Here is a 26,945-nt window from a genome sequence, read left to right on the forward strand (position 1 = left end):
TTTATGTATTTGTCGCACCAGGGGGGTTCGGGCTCGGTTCGACCGGGTCCGTGACCCGCGATCCTTTCGTGGTTTGGGTCTGCGGTTTGGACCCATATGGATCCAACTGCGGATCCATATGTATTTATTTATAATTATCATTATTATTATATTTTTATTATTATTAATATATATATATATTTATTTATTTTATTTACACCCCAATTGAGGTTTGGCCACCACTGGGACCCGCGATCGAAATCTTTAATGAATCCACCCAATTGGGCAAATTGGATCCGTCTGAGGATTCAAATTATTACAAGCTCTAAAATACTATATTCTTAATACATTTGGGTTATTCTTCGATAGGATCTTGCGGGTCTTTCATAGGTTAACATGGATCCATTTACGTTATCCAAAAATTGACATAACTTATTATGGATCCAGGATCCATTGTGCTTCGTAAATCCCTTTAATAAATCCAGATCCAGGAATCTGAAGTTTTGATCATACTCTAATTTGGAACTATGGATCCAAATGAATTATTATGGATCCAACTAAATGTACATTGATCCTTACGGTTTCGATACAAGGATCCAGATTAATATTGAAGTTCCGATGTCGAAGATCTAAATGCAATATTGTGGATCCGAACATCGCCTAAGCTATACCAATTCCCACTAAAGTGTTGTAGGCCCAATATACAAATTTTCTCATTAAAAATTAGATTTAAACTTCGAGGATCCAATCTATTTGACTAAAATCTATTATTAAATATTCAATTTAAGGTTTGCAATCCGATATCTAAGATCTGAATGGAATATCGGAGTTCTGAACAAGATATTAGGGATCCAACATTGAAGATCCAAATAGGATATCCGAGATTCAATTACGAATAAACAATTAAAACAATAAAAATAACCTCGTACCAGCTTAACGACCTAAATTTCAAGTTTATTTATGATAAAATTCATGGGTATTACAATTCTACATCCAACTGATTACACTTATGATAGTCATGCAAAGCACACTTTCAATTACACTGTAAGGCCAATAGTCTAGGCCGTGAGCCTGCACATTAATGTTATAATGTGCTCCAAAGAACAAAACACTTACTTCCATTCAAGGTTTTGATTTTCCTGTAGTTTTAAAATTGAAATTTAACAGCCTTGTATATATAAAACAACATATAGACTGGCATGTTCTTCTTGGTTCTTGAATTTTGCTAGAGTAGTCAAGCTTAGCAAATAAATTTTATGCATGTCAGATGGGACGTAAAAGCAAGAGTTGGTAAAGTTTGCTTTTGCTACTGTTTTGCTCTTATGTTTTTACAATTTCTGACTTTCTAATTCTTTGCTGGCTTGTTGTCGAAATGGGTTCTGAAAGCAACTTTATTGACCAAATTGGATTTAATTAGTTGGTCTTTTCCTTCAAGTTTTTGAGGCTTTCCAACTGTTGATTCTTTTATGGTCAGTTAAACTCTGGATTTTGTCCCTTCCAAGTTTTTTAATCATTGGAATATACTTTTGTTATTTTTTGTTCCCAAGATTAATTTCTTAAGGAATGGGCTTAGGGCATGTTTGAGTTTTGATTCCTAACTAGTTTATATCCTTTAGTACTTTTTAACTGTTAGCAGCTTTACATTTCATTTCTTTGTTATTCCCTAATTGTTATGAGAATTTATTCTGTCCCCCTCAGGCTGATACTCGGTCTCTAAAGCTTGATGCATGGTACCAGTTAGCACTTGAAGAAGGTGTGGGTTATTGCATTATTATGGACCTCTCTTATTCTGATTTGGTGGAAGATTGTGTCTTTTGTCTCATTTTCAATGTCCTTTTCACGTGAGTCGATAATATTTGGATTTCATTTATAGCCAGTATTACATCCTTGTGTCTCATTTCAGCCTGTTATGTTTTCAATAAGTATTGTTTAGATGGAGGGATTTTCTTGGCTAACATCTACATCTTGAAGGTGCAGCGGCAGCCATGTAGGTTAGGTTATATGAAAAAGAAGAAGACATAAAGAAGAAACACAAAGAAGATGAGAGTAAAGTAGAGAGAATAGAAGAACCGGAATTTATTTAGTGTTACTGTTCATGCTACCCAAAATACAATATACTAATTGCAATAAGTAGCTTAAGTCCTTAAGAATAAAGTTGTTCTAGTAAAAAAATATAAAAACAACAATGTGCACTTGAATACAAGACACAAAAGTCCCTAGAAAATTACAAAAAATCCCAATATCAACAGTATATCAATTTTATTAACTCTCAATATTCTCCCTTATGTTGGGGAAAAGATTGTTAAAATATATGCATTTACGTATTCCTGTATGCTATTATATACATATATATTTTGATATACATATATATATATTGTATATAGTTGTATATTAACATAACCCTCAGGGATATTTTTGTCTTTTTATCATATGTACTTAGTATTAAGTGTCGTGTAATGCTGGACCAGTTTGGGTCTGATCCAGACCCAAACTGGGATTGCGTTATTGACGTGCTTACTGGGGCACGACTGTAATATTGTGTTTTGTTGTAGGGCAGTCATGTCCATAGCCGAATTATGTCGTAACCTAATACATAAATATAATGAATCAGGTCACGTACGTTTAAAAAAAAAGAAACAACGTGAACCTGTGCAGCAAAACTGACTCAGCGTCTCCTCTTTCTTTTACCTTTTTCTTCTCACTTTTTCTCCTTTTGCAAATTAGACATGGTGAAAACCCAAGTTCTAACATGGTATCAAAGCATGGTTGGATCTAGGGCTCAATATTGCTTCCAAAAGGTATAACCATAGAGTATCTATTTTCGGTCAGTAAAATATTCTTTTCCCTTCTGTGTTATCGTATTTACTCTCAAAGGTACGATCTCTTCTTCTCATCCAGATTCTTTCTTGAAACCCCTTTCTTGAAACTCGTGATTTTTTTTTCTTCCTCTAGAATCTGTTTTCTCATTCCTTTATCTGAAAATTGATCGTTGATTAATCGGAAAACACGATTAATCAACATCTCTTGGATCGCTGCTATATTTCAAGCAAAAAAAAAACTTGTGATTTCTTTTTCTTCTTTCTCTCGAATATGTTTTCTTATTCCTTTATCTAAATGTTGATCGTTGATTAATCTGAAAACACGATTAATCAATGTGATCTGACATCTGTTCACGTGATCTGATATCTGTTAAAAAAAAAGGACAATAGATCCGAATTTTGTTATAACCAGTTCCCTTTTGGACTGAATTTAAACAGTCATATTATCTTGAAGTTTAAGTAGTCATTCAATTGCTTCCTTCTTAGAGTGTTTTCCATTTTATATTCTCGTATCTCATAATCATGGATTCTTCTTCTTCAACCCAGTCCGGTTTGTCATCAAACTTCCTTAGCCAACTTGTCTCTGAAAAATTAAATAATTTCAATTTTCTGACTTGGAAGAGACATATAGTTCCTTTTATCAGGAACCAAGATCTCTTTGGTCATTTGGATGGATCAATTCCAGTCCCACCAGAGTTCATTGCAAAGGAGGAAACAGACGCTCATGGGACTGCATCTACCAAGCTTGTTCGCAACCCGGATTATGTCTCTTGGATGAGAAAAGATCATGCATTAATTGCCTACATCATGCCTACCTTATCTTAGGAAGTACTAGTTGCTATTCTCGACGACTGCACAACGATGGAAATGTGGGACAGGTTGACACAAACATACTCTCAAATATCTGAAGCCAAGGTTTTGTTCCTCAAGCGTGAATTCCAACTTCTCAGAAATGGCAGTCTATCTATCATGGATTATTTGAATAAGATGAAGACTATTACAGATCAACTAGCCATTATTGGATGTGAGGTGCCGGACAAGGATAAAGTGCAACAAACATTGAATGGTTTGGGCCCAGATTATCATGTATTGGTAACATCATTGTTATGTTTGCCCATGCTTTCCACATTTGAGGACCTTCGGGAAAAACTTCTACAATACAAAATGTCGTTGAAAGGCATTGCTGAAGATTCTGGTGCTCAATCTGATTCTCAAGATGTTCTAGCTACTGGGTTCTCATTCGGTCGTGGTCGTGGAGGAAATAGCTTCATAGGAGGAAGAGGTCGTGATAGATTTGCAGGTACAGGTTTGCTTCCCACACGCAATATGCCGTTCAACTCCAATGCGAAGAACCAAAATCTAAGAGCTGTCCCGACATGTTACTTGTGCAATAACAAGGGGTATATTAAGGAAAATTGCTGGTTTAATCCTCAAAATAAAGAAAAGTTGCAAAACACTGAGAGCAAGAAGGTAGATAATGTTACAAAACTGATGGGGAGGCGACACAACTTTTGCTGGCAGTATTGTTTGAGTTGCACTTGAAGCAGAATGATAAAGGATTATGGTATGTTGATTCAGAAGTAGCGACCCATGTTACGGGGATGTTGGTAAGCTCTCAAACTCGGTTCCTTACTTTGACAAAAATAGTATTGTTACTAGAGATGGATCTCACCATCATATTTTTCACATTGGTAATGCAATCATCCCTTTGTCAAAATCATCTCTCAATTTGTCAACTGTCATTCATGCTCCTAACATAAAAAATAACATTGTTTCTGTGTCCAAAACTTGTTGATGATACACATTCTTATGTTGAATTCACTCCCTCTTCTGTGTATATCAAGGATCTTCAAACGAGGGAGACATTCGCTGAAGGGGAGCGAAAAGAAAATATGTACATCTTCAAGGAAAATCCATTTGTGCATACTAGTTTCGTCTTGAAGCCCTTATTGAAGTCTAAGTCTTTTCAGTCCGAGTCATCTATGTCAGGTCCTGAGTCTTTTTTTAGTCTTTCTAAATGTAATAAGCTAAGTCTTTGGCATGATCGTCTTGGTCATTGCAGTTATTATTTTCTTGAGAAACTTGTATCAAGCAAATTAATTTCTAAATCAAGCTTGACTCTTGAGGAAAATAATAAAAAGTGCTCCAGTTGTCAAATGCGTAAGTGTCATGTACTTCCTTTTGATTCTATAAATAAAAGAGCTTCAAGACCTTTTGAAATTGTTTATTCAGATGTTTGGGCCTTGCGCCTGTTTGTTCTTCTTTTGGCAGCAGATATCACCTCATCTTTATTGATAGTTATTCTCGTTATACTTGGATATTCTTTATGAAACATAAGTCTAATACTTTTCACATATTTCGCAACTTTCATGCCTTTGTTCGAAACTATTTCTCTACCAATATTCTGCATTTTCATTGTGATGGAGGTGGTGAGTATACATCAAAGGATTTTACTGATATTCTCCAAAGTAATGGAATAAAGCATAGAGTGTCTTGTTCACATACGCCACAACAAAATGAGATTGCTGAGAAAAAGCATCGACATATTGTTGAAACGGTCATGAGCATGATGCATGATAGTAATCTTCCCATTAGTCTGTGGACAAAAGCATTCCATTCAGCGGTCTATATTATAAATCATCTGCCTATGACAGTTTTACAAAATAGTTCATCATACTTTTCTCTTTTCAGCATTCAACTTGATTATGATGCTCTGCGTGTGTTTGGATGCACTTGCTACGTTCATATTGATGATTCTCTCAGGAATAAGTTCCAACCAAAGGCTTCCAAGTGCAGATTTGTGGGATATGCTGATGATTACAAAGGTTATCGGTGTTATGACCCTATGACTAAACGTGCTAAAATTTTCAGGAATGTTGTGTTCGATGAGAATAATCTTGGAGATGTATCGTTTAATACTTGTCAAAGAATTCCCAGAGAAGAGGTTTATCATCCATGGATGAGTGCAAAATTATTTGCAGATGTTTATGGTGATTGCTCACCTCAGTGTACTCAGGAAACACAGTCGGCTGACGAAGATGACATTGACTCAGGGCAAACATGCTTACCTCAATCTGGTGATCAGATTGGAGGAGCTTCATATGCTGAAGAAGGGGCAGGCTCACAACGTCGATAAATTTAAAGGGTATGTGTATGTGCGAAGAGAAAAAGGCGCCCCTCCTGCTCCTCACATTGAACCAGATAATTATGTGCCTGTTGGAAACCTGAGGAGTTCAAATAGAATCAAACACCCTATTGATAGGTATGCAGACTAAAAAGAGCCATATATGGTTTGAAGCAGGCCTCACGCTCGTGGTTTGAAAGTTTCTCCCTAGAAATACAAAAACATGGGTTATGTCGATCTCTCTTGGACCACTCATTGTTTATATTCAAGGGTAAAGGCATTACCACCATGTTGTTGATACATGTTGATGATATTATTGTTACAGGAAACTCGATGAGCCACATTGAAGAAATAAAGAGACTCTTAAGTCAAAGGTTTAAGATGAAAGACTTGGGAGATTTGCGTTATTTCCTTGGAGTCGAGGTAGACAGGAAGGATGGTTACCTGATATTGATACAACATAAATACACACTAGATGTATTGAAGAAATTTGGTATACAAGATTGCAAGCCTTTGTCTACACCGATTGTCTTACATCAAAAGCTTAGTTCACAGGATGGAGATTTGTATCCTGATCCTACAAGATATCGAAGTGTAGTCAGTATGCTTCAATATCTTACCTTTACTCGTCCTGACATTGTTTATTTTGTCAATCAAGTGTCGCAGTTCATGCATGAGCCAAGAACATGACACATGGATACTGTCAAGAGAGTGTTGAGATATTTAAAATGTACCATCGGAGATGGATTGGTATATAAGAAAAGCTGGAAAGGAGGGGACATGCATGATGTCACGATCTACAGTGATGTGGACTGGGCAGGCGATCCTGATGAAAGGAGGCCGGTTTCTGGATATTGCATCTTTCTTGGGGAAAACCTAATATCCTGGAGCACTAGAAAACAAAAGGCAGTAGTTAGATCAAGTAATGAGGCTGAGTACCGATCAATGGCTGCTGCAACTGCTGAAGCTACTTGGACAAGGCATTTGTTGAATGAGTTGGAGGAACAGATCTCGAAATCTATCTTATTGTGTGATAATCAAAGTGCCATTAAAATATCTTTTAATCTTATTTTCCACAGTAAGACAAAACATATTGAGATAGATCAGCACTTCATTCGACAGAAGGTCGAAGACAAAGAGATTGAGCCTCATTTCATGCCTACGGAAGACCAGGTGGAAAATTTATTTACAAAGGGTTTGACGAAAAACAAATTTTCGTTCTTAAAGAACAAGTTGTCTATGGTTTAAGACCATGGTTTGGGTCTGTTCCAGACCCAAACTGGGATTGCGTTATTGACGTGCTTACTGGGGCATGATTGTAATATTGTAATAACCGTAATTTTGTTATTTGTTTGATTTTTTTTTATTATAATGCGTAAATTATTTGATTTGGGCCTGGGATCCAAGTTTCGGATCCAGGACCCATAAAAGAATCAATAGATAGAAATACATATAATATCATGTAAACCTATTAGAAAAGAAAGAAATATTTAAATAAATGATATATATATATATATAATATATAATAAACACTTGGATCCATTCAGATCCAACTTGTGGATCCTCATCGTATGGGTGAGGCGCGAACCCAACTATATATTGGTTTCTGGGTCTCGGGTCAGGACCCGGACCGCACCCTGCTTAAAAAATAATAAAAAATAAAAGAAGGTAGGTAAAGGTAATCCGATACGGGTTGCCCAATAAAAAGAGAGGGTTAGGGTTCATAGTGAACCCTAATCCCGCAAGAAAGAAATTGCAATGGGGAGGGGGGTCGGAGCTCAGCCGCCGGGAGGTAGGTCGTCTCCTCCCTTTCCGGGCTTTCTCCTTTCAAAAGGGGGATCCCGAGTTGGTTCTCCTCGCTCTACTCTCTTCCTCCCTCTCTCTCTCTCTCTCTGCCGACCTCGCCTCTTGCTGTCCCTCTATCTCTTGACTTCTCTCTCTCTTCCTCTCGGAATCCCCTTCACGGCGCCGGAGCAGTCGAGGCCGGTGGAAGCACTCTCCTTGCAACAGCCGCAGCCCCCAAGCGTTGGATTTTTGAGGTACGGGTTTTTCTTTTGGCTTGAATAGGAAAAAAAGAACCTAAATTTGATTTAGGTACTGTTTTAAGGAATCCCTAAAAAAAATCTGAATATTTGTTTCCTATGCTTGAGTTATGAGAAAACAATATCTTCTATAGTGTGGGTGTAGTGGGTTCTTCCTGTTGTTTTTCAGTTATAACTTTTTCTCTGAATTTGCGGGAAGGTTCGGTTTATTAATGCATGTGCATGCCGTGTCTTGATCGACGGTGGTATTGCTGTATGTTGGGGTGCCACATTTGTTGTTCACTGAATTTCATTTGTATGATCCTCAATTTCCCATAATGATCCCCTCTTCTGCTTGGATTTCAATTTTCTGTGCCTACCAAGAATGCGTGATGAGATTGGCAGAAGTTGGTGCGAGGGTTGTTCATTTTCTGATAAACATTAACATGCCCGGTGTGTCCCATTCGTTGCCAAGTCAGAGTTGGGTGCTGCGAACTTCCACATTCCCTTCTTTTTCTCTATTTGTACATGAGCTATCTGTTATTTTCTATTGTAATTTTTAGTTTTTGAATATTGTGTATGAATATTCCATGACATAAGGATGCCGGGGGGTAGTGTTCTGATTTGCACCCGTACAATGTGGTCTCGCCATCATCTTACCTTATCAATTATTAATTTGCATGTTGCTTTGGTCTCTTCCTTTGGATATTGGGTACACTATTTAATCAATACTAAAGTTTATCTAAATCTTGTTTTTCATGAATCACTAACACTAAGGTCCTCTTATTGAGGATTAGGTTATAGCAGTCTTAACCTTTGTTCCCATGGATTTGGTGATTAACTGTATCATGCACTTTCAACTCTGATTAAGTTACTGGAGTCCTAAACCATGGGTTTGATGGTTAACAATATCACACATTTTCACTTTTCCGGGGTATACAGATAAGAACTGTGAGATCCAGAAATACTTGTATGATTTGGTGTTATCTTGCACATAGAAATATTCCTTGGCAGATTATGCACTGGCATTAGTAATAAATTCTGGTGGCAGTTTTGATAACTAAATGAGGAAATTTTACAATATGCAACTGTAACCACAGTTTAAATTTCTCTGTGGTCCTATGAAACTAACCTTTCTAATTAATTACTTTTCTTCATCCTTTTTATGATATTGCAGTTATTCAGTAACTGTGTTTACTGCTACTTGCCTTAACAGGGGCCCCATATCTGAGTGTTCATGCTGATCAGCCTTTTGTTCCCTTTCCCACTTACACTGTTCTTCTAGAGTGTTTTGAAGGGATTGTAACCAAACTTCTAATAACTGCATTTTGAAACTGTTCTATGAGTAGAATCATGCATTTGCAATCCTTGAATCATCTAGTTATTGGTTTGCACTTCAAAGCCTCAAAGTTAATTCTTTCTGGTTAGAGTTGATTGAAAATGATAGCGGTGGACGTGGCTACTACATTTTTAAATCCCATCTGCAAGGTGCAAAATCAAACATTACTTAAAAGATGAAACTGTATAGAAGTCGGAGGAGACAAGCTAGAATGCATAAGAGTGAATAAATTGTAAGAGTAAGCTTTAATCACCACACGTGAAAAAAAAAACCATTCCAATATCGCAAAAACTAATCTAAGAGTTTGAGACACTCTCGTGTTGATAAATTAGATCATTCTACTAGGTTTTAGAAAATTATTCCATGTATTATTCCTACCTCTCTCATATATCAGAGAATTTACTGATAACTTCTAAGCTCAAGCTGATATTTGAAACACAATGATGATATGCTTGGTATGATACAAAAAAAAAAAATAGGACATGGGGACACAACTTTACGTGTGTGTGTGTGTGTAAAACATTAACTCTAAAGCACTATAGTTATGTACATCAAATAATAAAACTAAGTTGAAATCAAAACTTAATGTAATTGATGACAAATTAAAAAAAAATGAACTCAAGTGAATACAAAATGAGCAAATAAGATCATAAAGAAAATAGATAAAGTTGATGACATAATGTTGACTGGGTTATGTGTAAGTTTCTAAGCTTGTGAATGTTTATGTCCTAATTTTTGCAGTTTATTTTATCCCACTTGTAGATTGCGTGGATGGGAACTCATGCATGTGCATATGTGTAGTAATATTTCATGCATATTTTTAAATTTTTATACCTGAATGTGCATTGAAAAGCATGTGGAAAGAATGCATATTGGCATGTTATTCATGATTTTTGCAGACGGATGCATCAATGATCAAACGGATCATCCTGGGTTATATGAGCCTCGAGCATGCGTTGCTCTTTGTTTTAGTTGTTATATGCATTGCAGAAAAATCAAATGTGATATTATTGTCTTTATTGTACTATTTCATGATGTCACGGGCTGTGGTCCCGTGAAGAGCTTGGCATGCTGATTTGCAAGCTTGTGTTATTAATTTCGCATGTTGATTTGCAAATGTAAAAGAGATGAATGAATAACAAGATAAAAGAAATTGAATAACACTGTAAGTGATGTTTTCTTGATGTCCCTTCTTTAGTGTGGGAATCTTGGATATTGCGGTTTTGGGAAAACCATGAGGATACAAAAACTCCGTGTGCACTATTGTTACTCATGAACCCAATGTTGAGAATAGGTGGTTTCTAGTTTAAGTTCTTTCATATTAGAGGTTTTTTGAAATTTTGTTCTCATAAGGACTTAGATGTAATTTCTCCTTTTAGCCTCTCTCTATTTAATATAGAAAGAAGCCCTAATCAAAGAGTTAACGAGTTTTCTATTCTCCAGCCGTCTCTCTCTCTCTCTCTCTACACACACACAGGTGGCTGTGCATCACATCCTCTTCTACATGGTATCAAAGCCCTCGATCTCGGGAGTGTGATCAACATGGACTGATCTTCATCAACGAATACGACTTCTTAAAATCAGGTTTGGTCTTGTTTGATTGTGGAAGATCTGATAACAGATCTGGGATGTTACCCAGATCTGTCGTCAGATCTAAGGAGAAGATGTGGAGCCGTAACTCTTGAGCTTCTCATCTGGATCTCCAGCCGTGACCTGTTGTTGCCGAGTCCTGTTCCTGCCATGACGTGAGATCTTTCCTGTGTTCGTGAGTTGTCGAGTTGTGTTCCTGCTGTTTGGGAGCAGCAAAAATCTTCATTTCCTGTGTTGCCGTGATTGCTGAGTTCTTTCCTGTGCTGATTGCGTGTGATCAGAATTTTGCTGAGTTCTTTCCTGTGCTAATTACATGTGATCAGAATTCTGCCGTGATTACAGATTTCTTTTCTATGCTGATTGCTTGTGATCGAAATATAATTAATCAGTCTAACTGTGCCCTGAAGACTTATTGGAGATGTCGTGCCTTATATGCTTGGAGAACAGCAGGTGTAGTGAATATTTGTTTTGCGACTGCATACTATCATTGGTCGTGATGTGTTTGGGCTCAACAATGTTCGTGATTCCTGAACTTTAGTTGGTTGGTTTATTTCAGAATGTGGATTTCAACAGTCGTGACTCCCTGCTATGTCGAGTTTTTTTTTGGAAAGAAGCATGGTAGTTTAAGTTATTCTTCTGTCGTGGAAAACAACAGGTGTGATTTCCTGCTGAGTTGAAAATTCCTCTTGAACACTTGCTGTTCAAGTGAGGTAATCTGATTTTTATTTGAATCACATCTTCAGTATGGCTGAAACTTCGAAATGTGATTCCAAAATGGAACATATTGGGGAGTATAAGGCTTTTGCCAAACCCTTCTCGTATGGCTCTTCCGTAAGGTTGAATGAAACCAATTATGCCAGGTGGTCCAAAACTTTTATGATGTCGGTATCTGGACATCGTCGAAAACATATTTTGTTGGAAGGCGAACCCACTGAGAAATTGGGAAAATATGTTACTTGGGATGAAGATAATGACATAGTTATGTCATGGATCATGAATAGTGTCGAACCCCATATTGCAGATGGATTGATCTACTATAATACAGCCAAACTGATGTGGGACAATCTTCGTGATACATACTCACAAGAAACGAATGTGAGTCGTATCCTGCAAGTCGAACAGGAAATATATAATTTGCAACAGGGAGATCAGACCTTGGCCCAATACTATGCCTCTGTCAAAGCTGCATTTGAAAGACTTAATGCTCACATGCCTCTTTGTTGCTCGAAGCAAAAGGATCATCAAGAACAAACCATGGTTGCTCGTTTTCTTACAGGTCTTTCTTCAGATTTTTCTGTTGCAAAAGTTCAAATGTTGATTGGATCAGATGTTCCCACTCTTGCTGATGCTTACAATCGTCTGAGTAGACTTGCGATCTCTCTGCCACAATCTCAGCCTGTGACTCAGTCATCTGCTCTTGTAGTCTCATCTGGTTATGGCGTGGAAATATTCAAAATATCAGAGGACGAGGACATGGACGTGGTATGGGAGGCAGAGGAAAGCTTCAATGTACATTCTGTGGAAAATCTGGACATTTAGAAGATTGTTGCTGGGATAAGCATGGTCGGCCAACCTTTTCTTCATCAAAGTCATATACTCCTAAAGCAAATGTTACTACTATCGAGGCAACAAATGTACAAGAGAATATCTCTGCAAATGAAAGTAGTATCATCCTTAGTCGTGCGGAATATGATGAGCTGATAGCTCTTCGACCTTTGAGTTCCACTCTTCCTGTAGCTGGTGTTGCCTATTCAACCGAAAATCATCTTCATTCGACTGATAGTAAGTGGCTTATTGACTCTGGTGCATCCAGACATTTGTGTGGAAATTCACGTGTTTTTTCAGATCTAAAGGATATTAAGGCTCAGCTTGTAGTCTCATTAGCCGATGGGAGTTTCTCTCCGGTTGTTGGTCAGGGAAATATTTCTATATCCTCCTCATTACAGTTGAAAAATGTTTTTTATGCTCCCAACTTTCCTCAAAGTTTACTCTCTGTTAGTTGCCTTACAAAAGAACAAAATTGTAGAGTAATATTTGATCCGATGGGTTGTCATTTTCAGGATTTGCTGACGAGGAAGAAGATTGGTGGAGGCTATGAAGAAAATGGAGTCTACTACCTACATCATCCAGTGGGTAATGTCTATGCTGCAGTGGAACACTCATCTAGTCCTGTTCAGTGGCATCGTCGTCTTGGTCATCCTTCATTGTCAAAGCTTCGTTTTGTCTTTCCTCAAATTCCTTCCACTACATCATTTCAGTGTGAAGCATGTCAGTTGGGCAAGCATCATCGAAGTTCGTTCCCTTCGAGTCAGAGTCAGCCTAGTAATAAAGTTTTTGAACTTCTTCATGCAAATGTATGGGGTCCTAGTAAGATTCCTACTGGGACTCAGTGTCGTTATTATCTTGTTATTGTTGATGATTTCTCTAAGTTGTCATGGGTTTTTTTAATAAAAGAACGATCTGAAGTTCCAAGTATTATCAAATCCCTAATTCTTGAAATAAAAACTCAGTTTGAATCTATTGTCAAGATTGTTCGCACTGATAATGCTCTTGAGTTTAAATCAAAAGGTCTGTTACAATTTTACCAAGATCATGGCATCCAACCCCAAACTTCTTGTGCCTATTCATCTCAATAAAATGGGGTGGCTGAGCGAAAACATCGACACCTGCTTGATGTTGCCAGAATTATTATGATTCAATCCAATGTTCCTGCGTTATACTGGGGTGATGCGATTACCACTGCTTGCTATCTGATCAACCGCATGCCTTCGTCTTCTGTGGGTGATCAAATTCCATTACATATCCTAAAACCTAATGCCCCACTTTTTTCTTTCTCACCAAAAATATTTGGATGTGTTTGTTTTGTACACAAACTTGGCCCTGACCGTGATAAATTAGCTGCTCAAGCTACAAAATGCATATTTATAGGTTATCCAAAAAATCAAAAGGGCTATCGATGTTATGATCCTATTTCTCGCCGAGAGTATGTCAGTGCAGATGTATCTTTCTTGGAATCCTCTCCATATTACTCTATTTTCGGTTTCCCGCTGCAGGTTGATCCAGCTGAGTCTTTTCCATTACCTATACCTCCTTTTCCTTTGGAATCTGTGCCCTCATTATCGAACCAAACTTCATCCTCTTCCAGATTTAATAATCCTTCATTGGTATATGTGCGTAGAGCTCCACTTCCGCAAGAGCCTTCATCTTCTTCTTCTCCTGAGGTAAGTTCTACTGACAATAGTGATCTTCAGGATGATGATAACAGGCCTATTGCTCTACGAAAGGGGACACGACAATGTACCTTATATCCCATATCTCATTTTGTCTCCCATGCCAGAATTGGACATTAGATGAAGTCTTTTATTTCAGCCTTATCTGCTGAAACTATTCCTCTGAACTATCAACAGGCAGAACTTGATAATCGCTGGAAGCTGGCTATGCAAGAAGAAATGAATGCTTTAGTATCTCAGCATACCTGGGATTTATTTGATTTCCCAACAGATGCTGACATTGTTGGATGTAAATGAGTATATACAATAAAGTACAAATCTGATGGTTCTATTGAAAGGTACAAGGCCAAATTAGTAGCGAAAGGGTATACTCAGACATATGGTATTGACTTCTTTGAAACTTTTTCTCCTGTTGCACGGATGGGTACCATCCGTCTTGTTCTCTCAGTAGTTGTTCAACATGGTTGGAGCTTGTGCCAATTAGATATGAAAAATGCATTTCTATATGGGGATCTATCTGAGACCGTTTACATGCAACAACCTTCAGGATTCGAGGTTGAGGGGGAGTGTCAGAAGGTGTGTAGATTGAGAAAGACGATTTATGACTTGAAACAAAGTCCTCGTGCATGGTTTCAAAAGTTGTTTGAAGTGATGTCAAGCTTTGACTTTAATAGATCAGCAGCAGATCATACACTTTTTATAAAGAAAACTAGCTTTGGCATAGTTGTTATGGTGGTATATGTGGATGACATCATTATTACAGGAGATGATGTGAAAGCTATTGAAGCCACAAAGGCTCATATTCAAAAACACTTTGTTACAAAAGACCTTGGTTCACTCAGGTATTTCTGGGTATAGAAGTTGCTAGGAGCCTTGAAGGGATGGTTTTGTCTCAACGGAAGTATGTTCTTGACTTATTAAAGGAAACGGGCATGTTGGGAGCTAAACCAACAAATATTCCCATGGACCATAAAGTTCAGTTGTTTGAAGAAGGGTCAAAAGCTATCGCTCCCTAGTAGGGAAGTTATTATTTGTAACTGTGACCAGGCCGGATATTGCTTTAGCAGTAAGCAAAGTTAGCCAGTTTATGGACAAACCAACTGAGGTACACTGGAATGCAGCCATAATGATTCTCAAATATCTAAAATCCTCTCTTGGAAAAGGGTTATTGTTCAGGAAAGGTGGAACTCTGGAGATAGTAGCCTATTCTGATGCTGACTATGCTGGATCTGTAGTAGATAGAAAATCTACCACAGGATTCTGTGTGTTTTTAGGAGACAACTTGATTTCATGGAGAAGTAAGAAACAAAATGTGGTTTCCAGGTCGAGTGCTGAATCAGAATATCGGGCTATGGCCCAAACAACTGCTGAATTGATGTGGGTTCGCACTGTTCTTCATGATCTCCAGGTGAAGGTTTCCTCTCCAATGACCATGATGTGCGATAACAAAGCGGCAACATATATAGCAAACAATCCTGTCTTTTATGAGAGAACAAAGCACATTGAGGTTGATTGCCACTATGTAAGAGATATGATTCAAGCTGGTCATATCTCTACCAAATACCTAAAGTCAGAAGACCAAGTTGCAGATATGTTTACAAAGCCTCTTGCTAGGCCAAATTTCTCAAAATGTTGTGACAAGCTGAGCATGATTGATATCTATGCTCCAGCTTGAGGGGGAGTGTTGAGAATAGGTGGTTTTTAGTTTAAGTTCTTTCATATTAGAGGTTTTTTGAAATCTTGTTCTCATAAGGACTTAGATGTAATTTCTCCTTTTAGCCTCTCTCTATTTAATATAGAGAGAAGCCCTAATCAAAGAGTTAACGAGTTTTCTATTCTCCAGCCGTCTCTCTCTCTCCCTCTCTCTCTACACACACAGGTGGCTGTGCATCGCATCCTCTTCTACACCCAATATTGAGGTTCTTTCTCTTGTCCACGGTTTTAGGGAGAATCCAGCACTTTGCTTAGGGGTGGTGTGTAGGCACAACTGTTGTTTTGGTATACCAAGAAAGTGATACTTGTGGATGCTATTTTTTCTTGTGTCCCCGACATTAGATACTGATTTCTAATGTTCCGATGGATGGTGCTGTTTTTTGATATCAGTCAAGGGCTAAGTTTGGAACCCAGTAATAAAATACAAATTGTGTGATAAGTTACCATGAAAACCTAACTTGACCTCGGAGAATTTTTTCCGTTTGGTGTGTTCGCGGGCAACGGTAATTAAAAAGAGGAACTTAAATTGTGTGCATTTAATGGGGACATGCATGCGAAAAGAAAATTTTAATAAAAGGTAATAATTTACTCATGCATCACATTGAAATCATGTATATTCCTGCTATGCATTAGATCATGCATGTTTTACTTGTTTCTTTAATTGTGATATATTGATGAATGCATGATGTTGTTCTTTAATGCATGTTAAATGTCTTTAATGCCTAGATTGTAATCTCTGTTATATTTAAATGTTCGCTCATGCCTAATAATTGTTCCCTATTGAATGAATGATTAATTGAATTATGAACGTGTTATATTTATGTCCCTCTAAAATATTGCATGAATCTTATTTATGTTCTTTTTACGTATTTGATTCATTAGAGAGACCTGTACGCAAGATTCTTTGGATTCTAACACCCTACTTTTTGTATTTTTCGCAGCCTCAGATGCCTACTGGGGTGACTTGCTTCTGAAAAGGGTCACGAGGGGACTACACGACTGCAGGGCAGATTCTTTGGACGGCGTGGCTTTTTCCCTTTTGTCTTTCTTTTGCTTTACTTTCATTTAATTATGTCTCAGACTCTTTGCATTTTAATAAATAAAGTTTGGGTTGGTTTAGTATGAAAGATGAGTATAAGATCCCTTGTGGTGGTGGTTGTGTTTAACTGTAAGTCTCCGGGTTGCTGGGATTGTTTTCACACTTGTAAAAAAAAAAAATTCGCACTTTCAAGGGTATGAATCTGGGTCGTTACAAATATTGTGTTTTATTGTAGGACAGTCATGTCCATACCCGAATTATCGTGTAACCTAATACATAAATATAATGAATCAGGTCACGTATGTTTAAAAAAAAAAGAACGTGAACCTGTGCAGCAAAACCGACTCAACGTCTCCTCTTTCTTCTACCTTTTTCTTCTCACTTTTTTCTCCTTTTGCAGATCAGACTTGGTGAAAACCCAAGTTCTAACACTTAGCACAATCAATTAGGGATTTTTCTCCTTTTTATTTTTTTTACTTTTTCTATTTTTCACTTTTGACCATGTACCAAACTGTCCACCTTTTAGGACTGTTGGGACTCTCCCCAACAGTCACATTTGTGACGGTTGGGGAGCTCCCAACGGCTGTATTGAGCTCTTTGTGTATAAATAAGGGACCTTGTCCCCTCTTGTATCTATGGCTCTTTAGAGCTTTTTCTCAATAACTACACTATTTTTGTTATGTTCTTTTGTGCTCTCTTGTGCTATTATGCCTAGACACCTTGTGACTTTATGTATCTTGCCCATTAGTGTCTTGTTATTGCGTGTTTAGGGATATCCCTTGTGATCCCTCGTTTCATTAAAAAGATATCCATCATTATCAACCTGCAAATAATTTCCTTTAGTCTTGCTCTTTTATGTGGATGTGTGCAAGTTGAAGATGAGTGTACAGGTGAAAGACTAGAAATATTTTACTTTCAACCTTTCCCTTATAAAATGGCAATCAGTATCTATATACTTGGATCTTTTGTGATAGACAGGATCCAGTGTTATTTGAATGGCTGTCTTGAAATCATAATATAGGTCAACGAGAATCTTTACATATACTCCAAACTGTATAAGCACTAATTTAATACATAGACCTTCAGAGATTTCAAGTGCCATTGTTCTACATTTGGCCTCTGCACTTGATCTTGAAACCACTATTTGTTTTTTATTGTTCCATGATTGCTATGTTTCCTTCGACGAAGATACAATACCCTGATGTGGACCTTCTATCCTTTAATGAGTCAACAAAATTTTCATCGACACACATTACAATGTTAAAGTACCTATAGCATACAATGTACCTTTTCTTAGAGATTGTTTTATGTATCTTAAGATATCATATATAACTGACATGTTCAATGGTAGGTGCATGCATAAGCCGGTTCATCACACATTGTATATGCTATATTTAGCCTTGTAATGGTTAGGTAATGAGCTTATCAACCAATCTCTGATATCTTCCTGTCTTCACACCTCTCTCCATCACACAACCTCAACTTGTGATGTTACTCCACGTGGTATATAGATCCTACACTTTTACAACCTAAATACATACTTTCTTTGTGATAGGTAAATGCCTTGTTGAGACCTTGGTACTTTGATGCCCTGGAAACAACAAATTGGCCTTTGGTCTTTTACAACAGACCTTATAAAGATATGCCTTAAGCTTTGATATCTCCTCCTCTTATCTTCTATAATCAAGATATAATTATAGGTATATATCTGTGTGTGTCTATTTATTCCGGGTTCCATGGAGAACAACATTCTTGACATCTAGTTGATGAGGTATCCCCCATTTATATGCTAACAAACTATTAAGTGTTGTTATAGGATTCAACTTTGCATAGGAGCAAATGTCTCATGGTTTGCCATAAGTTTGATTGCAACCTTTAGCTGCTAAATTTTTTTTATACCTTCAATTTATCCATTTGGTCTGAACTTATAGGTGTTAATCCATTTGCATTCAAATGGCTTCCTTCCGTTAGGTAATGTTTTTCTTGAGTGCTTCCATCTGAGCCTCTTCCACATTCGTAGGTATAGGATTTGACTTCAGAATTAGCTATAAAGATATTGAACAGATCAAATGGCTTTGATAGGACATGAAATATCAGGCAAGGATAAAGGTCAACAAACTCTTAATGGTCTATGACCTAAATATCATGTCCTTTTCAGGACTTCACAATGCCTCCCAATGCTTCCTACATTTTAAGAATTAAGACCCAAATTATTACGATATGAAATAACACTCAATTACCCATGCAAAGTATTAGGTGATTCACACGCAGTATTAGTTGCCATCATAGCTCGTGATGAAGGTCTAGCTAACCCTTTTCGTGGAGGTAGAGGACGTGGATGAACTAGCTATAGTATTCTTCCACTTCCGATGTACAAACATTTGGAAATAATAATTCTGGATGTACCGCTCCAACTTGCTATATATGTAAAAAGAAAGGACATGTGAATGAAAAATGCTCGTATAAGGATTATCTGACATATAATCTTGAGGTTAACTTGGTCCAAAATAAGATTTTGGCTTCAAATCAAGGGCAAAATCTGCAAAACACAGCACAAACCAGTAGGAGTTCATTGACAGGAGATAAAAACTCGTGGCTAGCAGCATTAGCAGGTTGACTTTGTAGCAAAATGAGCAATGGTTTGGTATATTGATTTCAGAGAAACACTGGTGACGTAGGTAAAATCTCAAAGTTAATTCTTTATCATGATAGGATTAATGTAATTGTTGGAGATGAGACTCATCATTCCATCACTTATACTAGAAATGGTTTAATTCTTTTGTTGAATTCCATTTCTGCTCCATTGCTTAATGTATTTTGTATTCCTAATATCAAGAAAGATCTTGTTTTTATCTCTAAATTTGTGGATTGCAAATTCCTGCATTATATTCGTTCCCTCTTCTGTGCATGTGAAGGAACTTCACGCAAGTAACACATTCCTTGAAGGGGAGGAATGTGAAAATATGTACATCAAGAAAGATCCTACACTTAAGTTCTCATAGTCAAATTCAAAGCCAGTATTGGAGTCATCTACATCATCACCTTCATAAGTTCCAGTATATAAGCCTTAAATATGGCAAGGTCATCTTTCTGACTGCACTCAGTCGTTTATTGAAAGACTTATTTTAAGTGGTTTGATACCTGAGTCAAGTTTGAGTCATTTGTCTGAAACAATCATTTGTCCAAGTTGTCAAGTGTGTGAGTCATCTTTTGTCTTTTTCTTCATTAAATAAAAGAGCTTCGAGGCCATTTGAGATCATACATTCTGATGTTTGGGGTCCTACACCCAAGGATTCCTTTTCTGGTAGTAGATGCTATATTCTTTTGTTGATGATTATTCTCATTATTTATGGATATTTTTCATGAAACATAAATCAGAAGTGATTGATATATTCCAAAATTTTCATACTCACAAAAAATCAATGTTCTGTCTAAAATTTACAAAGTGATGGAGGCGGAGAGTATTTGTCAAAGGAATTAAAAAAAATTCTACAAGATAATGAAATTAACCAAAGGGTGCCTTTGCACACATTCACCTCAACAAAATGGGGTTGCTGAAAAAGAGCATCTCCATATTTTGGAGAGTGGATTAGCAACTTGTTCATGCTTGCGGTATTTCCATTAATCTCTAGATAGAAGCCTTTTATTCTGCAGTATATGTATAAATCAACTGTTCATGAGAATATTGGTTAATAAATCTTCATATTTAAATGAACTGTCCATGAGGATATTGGTTAATAAATCTTCATATTTTGTTTTATATCATGATTATAGCATGCTTAAGGCATATAGATATACTTGTTCCATGAGGAAAAGCTTTTGATGATTAGATTTGAAAATAAGGCTTATGTATGTAGATTTGTTGTTTATGATGATAAGCTATAAGGATTTTCAATGTTATGATCCAATAAGCAAATGCATCTGTGTTAAGGATTGTAGTCTTTGATGAATGCTTATTTAAAGATATCTCTTGAAATAGTTTGATGCATGCAATCCTTCAAATGATGTGGTGACTGAATTCCATCTGCTTTGGGTGAGTGCATAACTCTTCTCTATTGTTAGCAATGATGACTATCAGCAAAAGGAATCTATTGACAATCACAAACATGCAGAAAGTCTACAGCAAGGAGATGAGTTACAACTTACAACAGAAAAGAGAAATTATCATCTGGTTGGTGAAAATATGTAGGTCTAAGAAAATATAAGGTACAATGATGAATATGTTTACATTAGAAGAGGAAAAAATTTACCAGATTCAAATCAGCAAGTGGTTGGACAACCAGTTGAGAAGGTCAGGTAAGATTTCTCATCCTGTAGAAATATGTGAGTTATAAAATTTTTAATGTGGACCATTAGACTTTTCTCGCTTAGGAAGGTAGAAAAACAGGATGAACCTAAAACCTTTTCTCAAGCAATGTGTAAAATATCAATAGAGGCAATGAATGAGGAGATGAAAGCTTTGCATAAGTGTCAGACAAAGGATATAGTTAAAAGGCCTAAGGACAAGAATGTAGTTGGATCAAAGTGGGTTTTTTAAATAAGATATACCCGATGGTAGCATAAATCTGTCAAAACCAGATTATAGCATAGAAAGATACAAGGTCAGATTGGTTGTAGGAGACTTCATTCAAGGGTACATTCTTGATTATGACAAAACTCTCAGGTTACTAGCTAAAACAGCTTCCAACAGAATTATTTTATCCTTGACTATTGATTTAGAGGGGTCCTTAAATCAACTAGATGCAACAAATGTTTTTCTGCATGGGGACCCCAAATAAAAAGTTTATATGGAACAACCTTCGCAATACAATGAAATGTACTGAGCTCATATGTTTGTAAGCTAAAAATGATAATATATGGTTTGAAATAAACATCTAGATCTTTGGTTTGAGAATTTCTCTTTAGAGATTCATAAACATGATTTTTATCAATCTTCTCTTGACCACTCTCATTTTTTATACAAAGATAAGGCTCTAGCCTATGTTACATAGGTGCGGGTGCGGCGATGAGGCACTTTAAAAAAACTTGGGTGCGGGAGGGTATATATATATATATATTATTTTTAATACCACCCCTTTACCCCTTTTCGAGGCGCCCCATTCTCGAGGCGCCCCATTCTCGAGCCCCATCCCTCTTTACTCCTTGAGGTACTCATTCTTTTTTTAATGTGTGGAACTTGAGGTACCCCCTTATTTTTTTAATTAGAGTGGGGTGGGGGGCTCAAGGTACCCCTTTTTTTAATGGGGAGGGGGGAGGGCTCGAGGTACACCATTCTCGAGGCCTAACCCTTTTCTTAATAGACCAAAATGGACTGGTCAAAGTTGAATGAGTCTATTTTGGACAAAGATAACCTTGGGTATGGGTTAACTGCACTGGGTGATGTAAGGTTGTTCGTATCATGCCATATTGTACGATACATATCATTACTTTTGGGGTTTACGATATAATACACATTTGTATCGTGATACGAGTGTGTATTATACCTGTATCGGGTATATCGTACGATACACTCATGTATCTACCCATATCGTACGATACACCTCGTATCATACGATGCGGGTCAGGCACACTTAGAAAGACTCGAAAGTGATTTTTTTTTTTTTAAATTTTTGGTTTAAAAGGCCTCTTGAGGGCCGAATTCTCCATATGTCTAGAGGCTGCTAGAAGGGAACCCATGCACCCTAGAATCTGTGAGATCGATTTGGGGCCGATTCATGTGCAAGGGAGAGGATTTTTGCAATTTTCTCAAGAGTTCATTTTCACTCATTTTTTCACTCAAGCTAGTGGGTTAAGGTAAAAAATCTTTATTCTTTGCTTCTTATTGAGTATTTTTTGGGGAAGATGACATCGGGAGATCTAACATGGCAATGGTGCACTCAAGTAACGAGTGAAAATCTATTAAAAATCAAGTGAAACTATTGCCAAAATAGTTTTTCGGGTGGTATATCTTGGTTGAAGCATCATTTAGCCATGACACATCATAATATGCATGCATGCATGTCAAGGAAATTGTCGAATGTCGTAAAATGACAATGGCAACAATTACTTGACTATTCAGGAGGAAAAAGACAAGAAAAATAAATGAGGCAGAAATTGAGTATGCAAAGTCTTAGGAGGATGTGCATTACGAAGATGAGCTCCTTACTTCTGATTCTACAATCCACAACATAGGATCAAAAGTAGGAAGTTTTGCAGCAAAGAGAAAAGGTGTGGCTGGTGCCAGTAGTAATGTCGCGACTGTCGTCGTGAGCACAAAAAGAAGAGGAGGAGAAAGTTATTCGAGAGGAGGACTATGAGGTACCTGTATTCATCATTGGTTCGCGAAAGTAGTCGAAGATTGGTTTGTGAGTTTGTTTCTCTTTATATTGTGGATTTGAGAATATGTGCTCCAATTTCTTTCACAACAGGATGAACTAGTAGGCTGAGATAACAATTTTAATGCAAGACGTTGGAGAAGAGGTGTTTCTGATTCAAATGTTGACCAAAATGTGATAGGATCTATATTCTCATCCTCTCTCGCTAGTAATGCCTGTTCATATAATCTCGAAGATGCAAATTTTCCAAACTCTTGTGTGACTTGATTTAGAATATATGATTCTGGATAAAGTTTTGTCATACACATATTTGTATGCTTTGATAGCTCTGGGTCTAAATTTGGAGGTACACGACCAATACCACTTTCCTGCCACTTTTTTGTATAATATTTTGGATTAAGAGAATGTGCCATGCAATATAAAGAAGTGTTGCTCTTATCCATCTTCTGACTAAAATTGAATGAATATGATTAAAAAATTCTGAATCATCCAATACAGGATTTTTTCCTTCATGCTTGAAGACTACAAATTGTATTTTCTCAATCATATTATCTCACATTTCATAAACTTTGTGAAGCATATATTCATCCTTATCAACTTCTCTCAATATTTCTCAAATAGGTTGCTTAAATTGAAAGAAGTATACGACTCTATCCTAAAACTCATCATCAATAATGAATTTTTTAATTTTTTGAGCCTTGACAACATCATCAACATGATAGAATGTCCAATTCTCATCAGTGACCATGTTAACCAAAGCATTCTTCACTTTCTTAATTCTTTTCACCATCACAATGATAGATGTAAAACGTATTTCAGTGACCTTCAACAATTTCAAGTCAGAATGCCTATTAAATATAACATTAGCATGATGGTGGTTGACAACAAAATTCTTAATGCTTTTGACATTTTTTTATAATTTCTCAATCCATGAACATAGAGCATATGCTTGTGAATTTTATTCTTCTTTGGGGTTGCAGATGCTCTTGAGGGTCAGATTCAAGTTGTGTGCTACATAGAGAGTCCAAAAAATACGAGGATACTCACTCTCCAAACTCAATGTTGCACTTTTATAAACTGGAGTGTTGTCTGTGATGATTTGCACTACTTTCTGATCACCCATTTCTTTTATTACTTCTATAAACAACCTCTTCAAATCCTCAACATTTTTATATTGCCCAGATGTATCAACTGCTTTTAAGAATACTGAGCCACTAAGCGAAGAAGTAATAAAATTAATCAGTTAATGCCTTTGAATATCTGTTCACCCATTAGAAACAATGAAAACTTCATTTTGTTCCAATGAATATTTCTTAATATCTAGCAATCTCTCAACATTTGCCCTCTCTTCTGCCAGAAGTGTGGTTCATAGTTTTTTTGAGCTTTGAGGTACATAGCCACTTAAATTACAATTTGCTAGTGAAGTAACTAAATCGTTCCAATAAAGATTTCTAGTTGCATTAAATAGAAGTAAACTAAACTAAAAATACCTCCCTACTTTTTTATCCATCTCCTCCCTTCCATATGTATTAAATGATGCTTGTATCGTTCTTCTTCCTCTACCTCCTACATTGACTTTTCATTTTTTTGAGCATCTTCTTGGTGGCTTAAAAAGGGTACACTAATCGCACAAGAATCACTCATTGTCTTCCTCTTCTCATATTCATCTTGTATTTTCTTATATTGTCTTCGCATTGTCTCATCAACTTTTTTGCATCCTAAAATGCCATATCTTAGTATCTTCAACAAATGAGCCTTAACTCTTGTGTAAGACTTAACAAAATCTCTTTCACAAAGCTTGCATCGAAATCTTTTGCTTTCACTACCTCTTCTAGTTTTTGCAAGCTTATCCTAATGTGCCCATAGTGGCCCCCTTCATCACATGTTGCAGCTAACGAACTTTAATCAACACTCCCACTACAACTACCAGCAGAACTTACATGTGGGGATGAGGATGATGCAAGTCCTTTTCCTTTATCCATTATTTTTGTCCTGAAAACAAAAAAAATGTTATATTAAAATCAATTATGCACACAATCAAGATTGATAATATTGAGTGCAAGGTCAATAACATATACAATAAGTTCTAAAAAATATAGTAGTAGTACCTATAAATAAATACCGAAAGGTACAAGAAAAATATATAACAATAACATTAATGCAAAGTGGACACTCCTAAGCATGGGATTATAAAAAATATATATAAGTGTAGGCATATTTTTTCACTTAACTTGAACTGCAAATATATTCTTCATAGTCTATTTAGTGGAAAACATGCATTAAATTAGGTATCTTTTATGTTTAAATGGGTTTCTAAAGAGATCCAATTAAAATTAATAGTCTATATTACAACAAAACCATGTGATAAAAAATCAAATGTTTTGGTTGAATTAATTCGATATCAAAGCATATTTTCTAATAACAAGCCATGATAAACGCGTCTACATGCTTGTTCGGATTTAGGAAAAACATCAACAACTATGCTTTCTTTTTTAATTGGTGTGTGTGTGTCACAAATATCACCCACATTTTGAAAATATTGCGATAAATTAGTGATATTTTCAAATGACAATATTATAACAAAAAATATTATTTATTATTTTTAAAATATTATCTATTTTTAAATATCACATCTTTAACCTGGTATTAACACAATAAAAATATTTTTGCTTATTGTTTATACGATATGTTTATATATGTTAATATACTGATATTTTCTGAAATATTCATGAGAATGAGCCTGGGAGAGAGAGAGGTACATAGTAAGGGGAAAGAGATTGAGTTGAGAGAGAGGTACGCAGTAACAGAGGAAAAGAATTATAGAGCAACAGGTAAAGAATTGGCAAAAAATTTAGGGTCATTCTTTTAGACCCTGTGTGCTGCCCTTTTCATGGACCTTATGCTTGAAGACATCTGCAACATGGATGAGGTACATCATATAGTTTAATACTGCAAAAAATTTATTAAATTTATTTTAAATCATGTATAGGTTTTGAGCCTAATAAGAAAGTACACTGGTGGTGTTGAGTTGATTCGTATTGCAGTTACTAGATTTGCTATAAATTTTTTGATAGTGCAAAGTCTAGTAAAGAATAAAGTTGCACTAAAAAAATTATTTTCATCAGATAATTGGAATGCATATCTCGATGCACAAAAGTAAAGCTTAGAGAAATTGTAGATATTTTATTTAGAAGTGAATTATGGGATTCATGTATGAAGTTGTTGAGAATAACTATATCTTTGGTGAAGGTGGTTCAATTGGTTGACAGTAAAGACAGACCAACTATGGGTTATCTCTTTGAGGCCCTGAATAAGGCAAAAGAGGCCATTGAAGATAATTTGAAGGGGAAGAAAAAATTATACATACTTATATAAAACATCATTGATCATAGGTGGATTGAGCAACTTTCTCAATTTCTTCATGCTACAACATTATTTAAATCCTGCATTTAGATACTCTCTTATGTTTAAAATGGACAAAGAAGTCAAGGGACTTTTGGATTGCATCGAAAGGCTGAACCTTGATTATAACATTTAAGATCAAATTCATAAGTATATGAAAACTTATGAATGCATTGCATGCTATTGGGAGACTTACAACAATGCGAAACCATGCTACAATGCGTCCAAATAATTTATTGTCTATTTCAATTTTAATTTCAAATTGTTATTTAGTTATGATATTTTGTATGAGTATCTGTTAGTCTTATTGATTTTTTATTTTCTTGTTTCTTTTTCAGACATGTGGTGGGTCAGGTTTGAAAGTGATGTTCCAAA

At 36.3% G+C, this 26,945-nt stretch overlaps 1 protein-coding gene across 1 annotated transcript in view; it reads left to right on the plus strand.

Moving 5' to 3' along the window:
• LOC149845773 (Haloacid dehalogenase-like hydrolase (HAD) superfamily protein) overlaps positions 1-26,945 on the plus strand; it is an 87,551-nt gene that overhangs the window by 13,194 nt on the left and 47,412 nt on the right. Inside the window, exon 5 of the mRNA XM_089995989.1 lies at positions 1,678-1,732. Coding sequence (XP_089852115.1) covers positions 1,678-1,732 — 55 coding nt within the window. The remainder of the gene's footprint in view (positions 1-1,677; positions 1,733-26,945) is intronic.

Source organism: Nuphar pumila, chromosome 2, assembly GCF_984573655.1.
Source record: "Nuphar pumila chromosome 2, dmNupPumi1.hap1.1, whole genome shotgun sequence".
NCBI classification, from domain to species: Eukaryota; Viridiplantae; Streptophyta; class Magnoliopsida; order Nymphaeales; family Nymphaeaceae; genus Nuphar; species Nuphar pumila.